The sequence below is a fragment of the Furipterus horrens genome, unplaced genomic scaffold (assembly GCF_987537825.1).
Source record: "Furipterus horrens unplaced genomic scaffold, mFurHor1.1.pri manual_scaffold_11, whole genome shotgun sequence".
Lineage (NCBI taxonomy): Eukaryota > Metazoa > Chordata > Mammalia > Chiroptera > Furipteridae > Furipterus > Furipterus horrens.
In genome coordinates this window covers 55,610,271-55,622,840 of record NW_028327181.1, presented here as the reverse complement: position 1 = coordinate 55,622,840, position 12,570 = coordinate 55,610,271, and the positions used below count along the sequence as shown (strand labels likewise).

The window sequence follows — 12,570 nt, the reverse complement described above, 5'->3', positions numbered from 1 at the left end:
TTTCGCTTTGCAAAAGGACACCCAATGAACCATACCAGTCAGGGCTTCCCTAAATTTTAATTGTCTTCTTTTTAGTCCTCCCAATTATATCAAAGTAATTCTAAAGCAAAAAAACTGGAATTCTTAGATAACTAGCAAATGTATATAAATTAAAGAACAGCAGAAAAAAAAAAACTAACAAATATTTTGTAATATTTACTGCTGAAGTAGGTCTAAGAATCAAGGCTTACAGACTAGACTGCTTACATCCTTCTAGGCTTCTTGGATTTTTTAAAATTTAGGAGTAAATAGTTTCTAGAGAACATGGAAGAGAGGAATCTTTCCTGCCAAAGAGAAAATTGTAACAGCGGTGTTAAGTAGTATGCAAAAACAGACAGGTTCTCAGAACTTTCTCCTCGATGATATCAGCCACCAGTTGGGAAAGGAGGGCGCTCTCTCTGGAGGCACCAACACCTGGGCTGAGCACACAAGCTGGGGGCGCAGGGGGATGAGAGGGAAAGCGAGGAGCTAATGGCAGGGTAGGCAACGGAGCTCCTGTGAACGAGTAAAATGAAAACCTAAAGTTCTAGTGATGTTAATGTGTATATACAGGACAAAAGAAAAAAGGATGAAGTCCAGATTGTAGAAGGTGTTACTTATAAAACTATCAATTTATGTAATGTTTCGTTTTTAAATAATTTTGAACAATTATAATTTTTAAAATGAAAGAACAAAAGGATTTTATGAATAACACTTTTCTACTTTGTTTTGAAAACTGCTCTAAGAAATCTCATCTTTGCCTATACTGTCTATAGTGTTTACTTGGGTTTAGCCTAAGATGATATTTTTTTAAACGTTAAATGATATTAAAATGTATAGTACTAATGTTTGGAGAAAGTTAGGAGGTAGTTACGAACGTTCCCCAGGAAACTTCTGGTTTTGCAACCCAGACTCACCCAACCGCAGAATAATGGGAGTGACTCAAAGTTACTGGAAGTCAGAAGACGGGTGAGTGTGGTATATCCTTTTAAATGCTCAACAGAAAAACAAACATCAAAAGAATCCAGCTTGGTGATCCCTTCAAACACTTAATTTCTGGTCTATTCTCAATCTGGTCCTGCAAGAATAACCTACAGACCTTTAATTTGGCAAAGGATTATTAGATATAACACTGACAAGTTATGTATATAATAACACTATACATAACTTGGACTTTATCAAAATTAAAAACTTTTGCACTGGCCAGCACAGCTCAGTTGGATGGAACATCATTTCACAGACCAGAAAGTTCATGGGTTCACTTTCTGGTCAGGGTACATATCCAGGTTACGGGTTCAATCCCCAGTCAGGGCATGTATGAGAAGGCAGCCAATCAATAATGTTTCTTTCTCTTTCTCTCCTTCCTCTCTCTCTAAAAAACAATGGGGAAAAAAATGTCCTCAGGTGAGGATAAAAAAATTTTTTTTTAACTTTTGTGCTTCAAAGGGTACTATCAAGTGAAAAAGACAATCCCCAGTATGGGAGAAAATATCTACACATAATAATTTACCTGATAAGGGACTTACATGGAGAATATATAAAGAACTCTTTTAACTCAAAAATAATTTAAATGAGCGAAGGATATGAATAGGTATTTCTCCAAGATATAAAAAGGGCCAATAAACACATGAGAAGATGCTCGATATCAGCCATAAGGAAAAAGCAAATCAAAACCACAATGAGATACCACTTCACACCTATTAGGATGGCTATAATCAAAAAGTAAGACAAATGTTGGTGAGGATGTAGAGAAACCCTTAAATAATTAAACACTGAGTTCTTACATGACTCAGCAATCCTACTCCTAGATTTATAACCAAGAGAAATGAAAGCACATGTCCACATGAAAACCACACATGGACATTCACAGCAACATTATTCATGTAGTCCCAAAGTGGAAACAACCCAAATTCCATCAACAGACGAATGGATAACGAAACAGTCCACCATAAAAAGGAATGAAGGACTGATACATGCTACAACATGGATGAACCTTGAAAGCAGTCTACTATGTGATAAAAAGCCAGTCACAGAAGACCACAAATTGTATGAATCCATTCATGTGTCCAGCACAGGGCCATCTATAGACACTAATAGATTAGTAGTTGCATAAGCCTGTGAGGGGAAGGAATAAAGGGCAAGGAGCTTCTTTCTGAGGTGATAAAAATGTTCTAAATTGATTGTGGTGATGGCTACATATCTGAGAATATACTAAAAACCACTGAATTACACATTTTAAATGGGTAAATTATTTGGTATGTTAATTATATCTCAATAAAGCCTGTTTTTAAAAAAGTATCTATAGCCATTTCAGAAAACGTACTTGTTTACATTTTTGATCACATGGAAAACAAGGTACCTCTATAGTGTCTGGGAGGATGAAGTCTTCTGCTTGCTGTAATGACACATGCAAGCTATGCTTTCCCTGAAGACTGTCATTATCTTTTTGTAACCTCACCAGCTCTTCTGAAACCTGTTCCCGTGACTGCATCAGCACTGCCTAAAATAGAAACAGATATTAATCACAGCCAGAAAGTTAAATCCTGTCTGCTGATAGCTGCACCAGAGAAACAAGGCCAAACCAAATGAGGGCTGAGGATGGAGGGTACATCAAGGTTGGTCAGACTCACAACTAGCAGCTCAGAGATTTTTTGACTTACAGCCTTTACATACATTGAGGGAGACAGGCAATGAAACAAGTTATCTGAGTTCATTCTCCACTGCTTTTACCGACAGCTGAAAAGTAATGAATCTCTTGCCCCATACCTGTGAACTACAGAAGGAACAGTGCTCTCTGGGTAGAAGAAAGTGTCTGACACAATTAAGACTTACATCAAATAGAGCACACACTCCCAGACAACTCCCATTTCCTGGCAGCATACATTCAGCAGGAAGCAGGGAGAAACAAAAAGCAGTGTTTTCATTTTCATTACATATGCCTATGCTCAAGCTCAGGATCACTGTCAATGGCCTAAGAACCCCCAATATTAGGTGTCACCAAGAGAATATATGTTTAGGAAATACAGGACCCATGAGTAGCTCATTCATAAATTGGGACAAGCTCCTACTTCTGCTTGCTGATGTATAAAACAATTTGCAGTACTTCACATGAATTTGTATCAACATAAAAGTTATTCTAACTCATTTGAATATAAAATAAAATTCTACAAAAGTACTTAACTGCTGTTTTACATATACATAAATTTAGAATACCCACTCATCCAATATTTATTTAGCAACTACTATTCTGCTCAGTGTTTTGATGCCCAGGGGGAATAAAAGACAGGCTGCCCTGAAGAAACTCATGGTACAGTGGAGGAAAAGACAAGTAAACCAAACATTACCAACTGTTCTACAAGTGCTGTGACAGAGGGGTACAGCAGTGATAAAAGGACAAAAGGTACCCAAGCTGGGGAGAACATTTCCCAGAGACGGCCGTCACTGGATCCTGAAGGACAAAGCACTGCTGGCAGGCAGGCAGGGCCACGCAGGAACTCTGGTTAATTCTGCCGACTCTCTTATTTATCTTTAAATGAGAATCAGCTGTGCTTTATGCTCACTTTCAGCCCATTTACAACAAATATTAGCATCCCGCTACCGCTTAGATATGAAAGAAGGGAAAGAATAACAGGTATATATTTGCTTGTAAAGAAAAAAAGCAGAAAGATAAAAAATTAAATTAAATGATCATGGATGGGAGTGGATAACAGGGTGAAAGAAATAAGGAATGGAAGTGAAACTTCTGAGTATTTGTACCTTTGTTTTAGTTTTGACTTATGAACCATATTGCATGTTCAAAAAAATTAATTAAAAGAGAAAAAATCCAAAAATGTAATACAAATAAGAAACAAATGGAGCTAACCATTTATTAAATAGATAACACAACCACAGAGAGAATATTCAAGTAACTATAGAACCCAGACCAAAAACCCTTCATTCTAAGGGCAAAAAGAACTACAAAGAAATGTTGAACTTCACTTGGTTGGTTTGCTGTGGGTAACAATACTGGTGAAATTATTTTTTCCCCACCTTAACCAAGTGATCAAATTTAACATTGCCAATAATGGAACCACCCTTAACATGCATCTTGATGTTATAAAATTCCCACTGAATCATTGCATCTACATAGTATTCTTGCAAAAATGTCCAACCTGAATCTAATCCTGCAGAAATAATCAGACAAATGTGTTCTATACGGCAACTGCCCTGTACTCTTAAGAACATTAATGTCATAAAAGAAAAAAAAAGTGGGTGACTGTTCTAGATTAAAGGAGACTAAAGTGACCTAACAACAAAATACAATATGTGACACCTGACTGGTTCTTCAATCAAAAAAATTGAAACCATCACTAAAAGACCATCAAAAACTTCTGGGGACTATGGTTACATTTTAAGTTGAATGTAAGTTGACAACGAACACAGGTTTGAACTGCACAGGTCCGCTTACATGCAGATTTTTTCAATAAATATGTAGAGTACAGTAAGTGAATCTTCTCTTCCTTATGATTCTCTCAGTAACATTCTCTTCTCTCTAACTTAAGAATACAGTATGTAATACATACAACATACAAAATATGTTTTAATCGACTGTTTATGTTACTGATAAGGCTTCCGGTCAACAGTAAGCTATTAGTAGTTATGTTTTGGGAGAGTCAAAAGTTATATGTGGATTTTCAACTGTGCTGGGGTCAGCATCCCTAATCCCCACACTGCGCAAGGGTCAACTGTAATAACAGTATCATAGTTATGTGGAACAATACTTTTTGTTCTTAGGAAATACATATTGAAATATTTAAGAGTGTATGATGTCTACAACTTAATTCCAAATTGTTCTGAAAAATATACAGGGTAGGGCAAGAGTAGGTTTACAGGTGTGAGTACACAAAACAGAATTTAATCTTGTATTACTTATTATTATATTATTTTCCATAGGAATCACTGCAAACCTACTTTTGCCCCACCCTGTATATACATATATACATATATATACATATGTGTGTATATATATATATATATGAAAGAGACTGAGAAACAACTGCAAGTATGAAAAAATGTGGCAACATGTTAACAACTGGTAAATCTACACAAAGACTTCATGAGTGTTCCTTCCTCAAACCTCTCTATAAGTTAGAAATTTTTCAAAATAAAAACGGGGGAATATTAAGATCCCAATGCTCTCATAGCTACTTTCCTCTGAAGCAGCATAAGAAACTGAGTTTCTCAGTGTGCTGATTACCAGAGGGAATGGGGGTGGGGGGTAGAAAAGGGTAAATAAAGGGGAATAAACAGGGATGGAAGAAGACTTGACCCAGGGTAGTGAACACACAACACAATATACAGATGATGCACCATAGAACCGTACACTTAAAACCTATATAATTTTATTAACCAACGTCAACTCAATAAATTCAATAAAAAAGGAATTTTTAAAAGTTGAATTTTTCTTTCTCAACATAAAACACTTTAAAGGTCATTTCAAGAAAATGGTAAGGTACTCAACTGTAATTTCAACAATTCTTCAATGTCACCTGCAACATTTTAAGAGGAATCAACTTTCCAAAATGCTGGCAAAGGCAATGGGTTTTAAAATAGGATTAAAAAAAAAAAAACAAGGGGGAAGGGAAGAATGTCAAAAGGCTCACACGATGAATCTCTGTCAGCATTTAACACAGTGGTTTTTAGATCAACAATTATTATTTAATATTGTCTAATTAATGAAAAATCATGAAACCCTCTCTGGTCAATGATCAGGGTGAGATCTTCCCAACAGACCAGGGCTAGTATTTAGGAATCAGCTCAAACGGTTATTCAGACACTGATCCAATGCCAACCAAAAGCAAACCACTACCATATAAGCTGAAGCTGTTTTTGTCGTCCCTGAAAGAGCTATAAAAGCAGTAACTCTGTAGGATCATTCCAGCAGAACCAACTACGCTATAATTTACAAAGGGCCATCAGGTGCAGGGTCCCAGCTCTGAGAAAAAAGCAAGAATAAGCAGATGTAGCCAAACTACTGAGGAGGACCAACCCTGGAGAACTATTTCACGAAGGCCCCAGCCAGCTCTTCTTTAAGAGACTCCCTACCCCCACCCATCTCTAAATCAATGGCCTTCTCTAAGCTCCTCACCAACACAGCAGTGTGGTGCCTGTTTTATCATCCATAACTCATGCACAATTACAAGGTTTTTTTAGGCAAATTCACTGCCCAGGGAAAGCATGACTGCTTATAAGCTGCATCTGCCTAGGGCTTTGAGAGATTTTGATTTTTAGTATTTAGTATTTAGTATTTTAGTATTTAGAACTGAAAATTAAGTGGTGGTCTGTTTAGTTTTCCCAAATCAGAAAAATAAATAAGTGAAAAATTAGAATATTTGGGGGTCAGGAGGTAAGCGTAATAAAGAAATAATGTCTTTACATAATAACGTCTACATAATCTTGTCCATTACTGATGTTCTATACGCCCTGGAGAACATAACAGTAACCACTTTGACCTGAGAGATAAAAGTCATATCAAAGACAATTTCAAGATAGAACAAAAAGGACTGTATTTAACATAGTTAATGTTTCTTTAAATGTTAACTTACCATCTGTTCCTGGACATCCCTCTTTGCTTGGGAAAACCCCTGCTGTAACTCTTCAAGTAAGATCTCAGATGCTTGGGCTCTTAGGACAAGTGCAGAGATCTTAAAAAAAAATGCAAACACAGAAAATAACAGTTAGGAGACCGGTTATTCTGAAACTAACCCTTCCATCTCTACTTACTTAATGTGCTACAGAATTAGGTTTTATTAGTTCATTGTAACCCACTCATCACTCATTCAGACAGGTGTGCATCTGCTGTGGACAAAGCCTCAAGCTTTCAGGTAACACAAAGCAATACCAAAGTCCCCAGGATCATGTGCAAACAGCATTATATGGATCTCTAGACACAGATATTGATCTATGTGACCTAGTTATGAATATTAATCATAAAGGAGCTAAAAAATTAATAAAAATTGAAACTCTGTCCATAAAAAAACACACAGTTTAAAAGATAAATGAATCTTTTCTGAATAGCTGAAATCTTCTAAGATGGTTAACTAACAGCAATAAACAGAGGATTAGCATCACTGAACTCCAAACTCCTTTGAATTAGTTTTAATGTTCCTGAGAAAGGGTTTATGTGAAAGTTGATGACTCATACATAATTACGAAGTAAATCAAAATAAATTTGTTTAGACATTTAAAAATTGTCAGAATTCTGCTTCCAGTAGTAGTGATTTGGATAATGTGAACCAACCTTCCTACTGAAAATTAGGAAAATGAGACCAAAATATTAAAGACATCTACTTGAAGGCATTGGAGAACAAGGCAAAAAGAATCCCAGAGCCTAGGACCAGAATGAGGACACTTGGAGCGCTGGCCGCAGCACCTGGCACAGCTCTTCCTAGAAGAACACGCCAATTCCCAATGAACCAGACGTGAGACTGAGAGGCTGAGAAGTGTCTGAGAGCCCTCAGATAGGAAAGGGACCCCTTGGTAAAATTTCTGCACTTTATTTTTTATCTTCACCTGAAGAAATGTTTTTATTGATTCTTCAAGGGAGAGGGAGGAAGGGGAAGGAGAGAGAGAGAGAAAAAGATAGACGTGAGTCAGAAACATCGACTGGTTGTCTTTTGCACGCACCCCAATCCAGAACCAATCCTGCAACCTAGATATGTGCCCTGACCAGGGATCGAACCTGCAACCCTTTGGTGCACAGGACAATCCTCCAACCAACTGAGCCACCCAGCCAGGGCAAACACCCTGCACTTTAGATTGTGTCCCCAAAGGCCACGTCTGAGGGTAACGAAGGAATTTAAAATAATACAACCTTCACAACTTCCTATAATCTCAATTTCTGTAACTGGATTAAGATGATCCAGGATTGTCAGTACCACTAGTTGCCTGCCTTTTATAAGGAAAATGCCTTTATATTATTTCAACAATTTTTCACATACAATGTCTAGCACTCAAATAAAAATGCACTAGAAAATGATATGATAAAAAAACAAAAGGAAATTATAAAAAATGAATAATAGAAAAAGAACCACAATAAATCCAGATATGTGAATTATTAGACGCATTTTAAATTATATCTGATCTGTTCAGAGATTTAAAAGAAAATTTTTCAGAGAACTAAAAACAATAAAAAATTACCAAACGGATATAACTGAATAAAAATTCAATGGATTTCATCAGAGTAAACCCAACTGAAGAGAAAATGAGTGAATTAGAGCACAGATCTAAAGAAAATAGAGATTTAAAAAAATACAAAAGAAAGGTTAAAAAAGTCAGGTGCAATGTGAAGGTCTAACATATATAAATATTTAAAGAATAACAGCCAATGAAACAGCTAGTAGAGCAAGAAATAAGCCTACAAAAAAACTCTGTGATTTCACTCATAGATATACTCAAGAGAAATGAATCCACATGTCCACCAAAAGACACGTACTAGAATGTCAAAAAATTATTATTCATTCGCAATAGCCCAAACCCAGAAACAACCCAAGTACTATATCCCTCAACTGTAGAAGACAGAAATAAATCATGGTATATGAAAAAATACCTTCAAAGTGCTGAAAGAAAATAATGTTAAGTGCTCAGAATTCTATAGCTGGCGAAAGTATTTTTCTTGTATGAAGGTGGAAAGAAAAGGGTCGGGCTGGTAACCAAAAACGTGAGAGAACAGAGATGTCTGGTGCTGTCCAATGCGGACTGAGCCCATTTGGCCTTTCACTGCCCTAACTACAACTAAAAACTGTGGATAAAATACAAAAAAGCAACTACCTGAGGACTCTTAAAAAATAAGCAAAAGTAGACAGTTTAGGGAGGGAAGCCAAATGGGAAGAAGCAATTCATACAGGAGTGCAGTTTCCTGTTTATTTGGGTTGTTTTTCTACTTTCTTGCCAACATTAATCTACAGCTGTAAAGCTTCAACAGCTGCAAGCAGCACAGGAGAGAAACCTGTCTTTCTGATCACAGGACCAGGAGCAGAGGTCATCTCAGAAAGGAGAGAGCTAGAAAAAGGACCCCTTAAATCTATGTATATGAGGTCATCCGGAAAAAGTCCAGCCATTGTTAATATAACAAGAACAGTTTGTGTGACATCGATGTAACCTGGCAGCCAAGGAGAGTGGACTGGAATGCACATGCATGAACAATGATGACTTCACTGTACTAGTCAGTGGGGGCAGCAGACACTGTTGAGTGAGAATGTGCACTGTGTGGCCGTCACATTCTAAATGAGAGTGTAGAGCAACGAATCTGCATCAAATTTCACATTAAGCTTGAACATTCCTCCACGTTAACTCTTCGGATGATTCAGAAGGCTTTCAGGGATGATGCAGTGAGTGCAGCACAAATAAAAGTGTGGTACAAACACTTCAAAGATGGTCGAGAGACTATAGAAAGTGATCCACCTTCTGGAAGGTCTGCAACAAGCAGAACACCTGAGAATATTGAACGCGTACTGGCTGCAATCAACAAAGATCGGTGACTGACAGTGGGAGAACTAGGAGCTGGTCTGGGGATTCCAAAAACTACTGTCTGAGATTCTGACACAAGATCTTGGCATGAAATGTGTCATGGCAAAATTCATCCCACAGTTCTGCTACCAGACCAGAAGGAACATCATGCTGCTGCTGCTAATGACTTGATTCAAACCCGCTACCAATGAACCAGATTCCCTCTGGAAGGTCACAACCAGGTATGAATCATGGGTCTATGGCTATGATCCAGAAAAATGAAGGCCCAGTCATCCCAACGGAAGTCACCCGGTACTCCACGCCCGAAGAAGGTGTGTTAAAGTTGTGGCAAGATCCCAGTGGCACCAAGAGACAGAGATACCATGTGGACCAATCAATTTGTTTTGAGACAATTTGGGGTTGTTGAGGAGAAAGAAGAAATTTCTGGTTCTGGACTTTCTATTAATAGGGCATCTGTTGCTCAATCAATTTATTGAAAATAATATAAATGTGATTACTAATATGTAGTTTATAATCTTATCAATCATACCTATTAAAGGAAATTCTGGGACTTTGAAAAAAAAAGTTGCAGCAAGATCAAGACTATATTAACTGTGTTTTCTGATTGGGAAGGTGTCCATCACGAGAATGCCCTTCCAGACCAAACAATTAATAAGGAGTGCCACCTCAATGTTCGTCGTCAGTTGAGAGATACAATATGATAAAAACGGCTGCAGTGATGGGCAACTGGTGATTGGCAGCTTCATCATGGCAATGTGCCTGCTCATGTATCACATCTTGTGCAAAGTTTTTTGGCAAAACATCAAATCACCCAGGTGACTCAGCACCTCTACAGCCCAGATTTGGTGCCCTGAGACTTCTGGCTTTTCCCTAAATTAAAATCACCTTTGAAAGAGATTTCAGACCATTGATAAGATTCCAAAAAATATAATGGGGCAGCTGATGGCAATTCCAATAAAGGATTTTGCAGAGTGTTTTGAATAGTGGAAGAGATGCTGAGAGTCCCAAAGAAGCTAGACCCAAAGAGGACCACACCAAGACACATCATAATTAAAATGACAATGACTAAAAATAAAGAGAGAACCTTACAAGCAGCAAGAGAAAAGTAGAGAGTTACCTACAAAGGGGTGCCTATAAGACTATAAGCTAATTTCTCAAAAGAAACTTTGCAGGCAAGAAGGGACTGGCAAGAAGAATTCAAAGTGACGAAAAGCAAGGACCTACAACCAAGATTACTCTATGCAGCAAAGCTATCATTTGGAATGGAAGGGCAGATAAAGTGCTTCCCAGACAAGGTAAAGCTAAAGGAGTTCATCATCACCAAGCCTTTATTCCATGAAATATTAAAGGGACTTACTGAAGAAAAAGGAGGATCAAAACTATGAACACTAAAATGAAAACTGCATCACAGGAAACAACAACAGAAGCTAGGGAATTGAAACAAAGGCAAACTAAATAGGCAATGAGAGTGGAAAAAGAACTATAGGTATGGGGAGCATATTGGGGAGAGGTCAGAAGGGAAGGGGAAGGGGGAGAGGGAGGGAGATGGTATAGGAATTAAGAAACATCGTAGGTGGGAATGGAATAGACAGAGAGGTTGAGAAGAACTATATGCACAACCAATGGACATGGACTAAAAGGGGGGGGGGATAAGGGGACGGAGGGGGACCACCAGGTGGAGAGGAACAGAGGGAAGGGAAATTGGGATAACTGTAACACTGTAATAAATAAAACACATTTAAAAAAAAAATGACAACAAACTCACAACTATCAACAACTGAATCTAAAAAATAAAAACAAAAACAAACTAAGCAAACAACTATAACAGGAACAGAATCATAGGTTTGAGGATCATTTGGAGGGTTATCAGCTGGGAGGGGGAAAGGGGAGAAATGGGGAAATGGTACAGGGATTAAGAAGCATAACCGGTTGGTACAAAATAGACAGGGGAAAGTTAAGAATAGTATAGGAAAGGATGAAGCCAAAGAACTTATATGCGTGACCCATGGACATGAACTAAGGGGGGTGGGACTGCTGGAGGGAAAGGGGGTTCTAGGGAAGGGGGATACTGGCGAAGGGAAGCAAAGGGAAAAAAACTGGGACAACTACAACAACATAATCAATAAAATATACTTAAAAAAACCATTCTGTTGATGGACTTATAAAAAAAAAGACAAGACAGAAAAGTTTAACCTTATCTACAGCAGATACATAAAAGTCCTTTCAAGACACATTTTATATATAAGTGAGCGGATATAACAACAAATTTTTTATAAAATATATAAAAATATTTTCATAACCCAATGTAAGAAAACATTCTTTAAAAAACTGAATAAAGAAAAGGTAACTACATTAAACTAAAGAACTTCTGTTCATCAAATGCTACCATTAAAATAATGAAAACAAGATATTGAATAAAGACATTTGCAACACAACTCACTAAAAGGCACCAGTAAGATTATATGGAAACACCTAACATATTGGAAAAATAACTTTAAAAAAATTTTAAGAAACACAACGCTAATAGAAAAAGTGAACATACAACTTCAGAAGGAATCTCACACACACACAAAATGATATCCCAATAGCCAGTTAACATGAAAGATGCTAAATAATCTCAATGGTCATCAGAGAAATGCAAACTAAGCCACAGTGAAATACCATTATACATCCACTAAAATGGCTATAATTAAAATAACAAACAAAATGAAGTTTGTCAAGACTGTGGACCCACAGAAATTCTTCTCATACATTGCTGGTAAGAGTATAAATTCATACAACCACATTGTAAAACTTTCTGGCATTAGTTATCTACTAAAGTTGACATACATTTTGGCCCTTGCTAGTGTGGCTCAGTGGATTAAGCACTGGCCTGTGACGCAAAGTGTCACTGGTTCGATTCCTGGTCTGGACATAGGACTGGGTTGCCGGCCAGGTCCCCAGTTGGGGGCACATGAGAGGCAACCACACACTAATGTTTCTTTCTCTTTCTCTTTCTCTCTCTCTCTCTCTCTCTCTCTCTTTCTCCCCCTCCCTTCCCTTCTC

At 37.5% G+C, this 12,570-nt stretch overlaps 1 protein-coding gene across 1 annotated transcript in view; it reads right to left on the bottom strand.

Moving 5' to 3' along the window:
- The window catches only part of RABEP1 (rabaptin, RAB GTPase binding effector protein 1), an 80,819-nt gene that overhangs the window by 8,604 nt on the left and 59,645 nt on the right, over positions 1–12,570 (bottom strand). Inside the window, exons 12-13 of the mRNA XM_090292723.1 lie at positions 6,603–6,701; positions 2,378–2,518 (exon numbers count right to left, since the gene is read on the bottom strand). Coding sequence (XP_090148849.1) covers positions 2,378–2,518; positions 6,603–6,701 — 240 coding nt within the window. The remainder of the gene's footprint in view (positions 1–2,377; positions 2,519–6,602; positions 6,702–12,570) is intronic.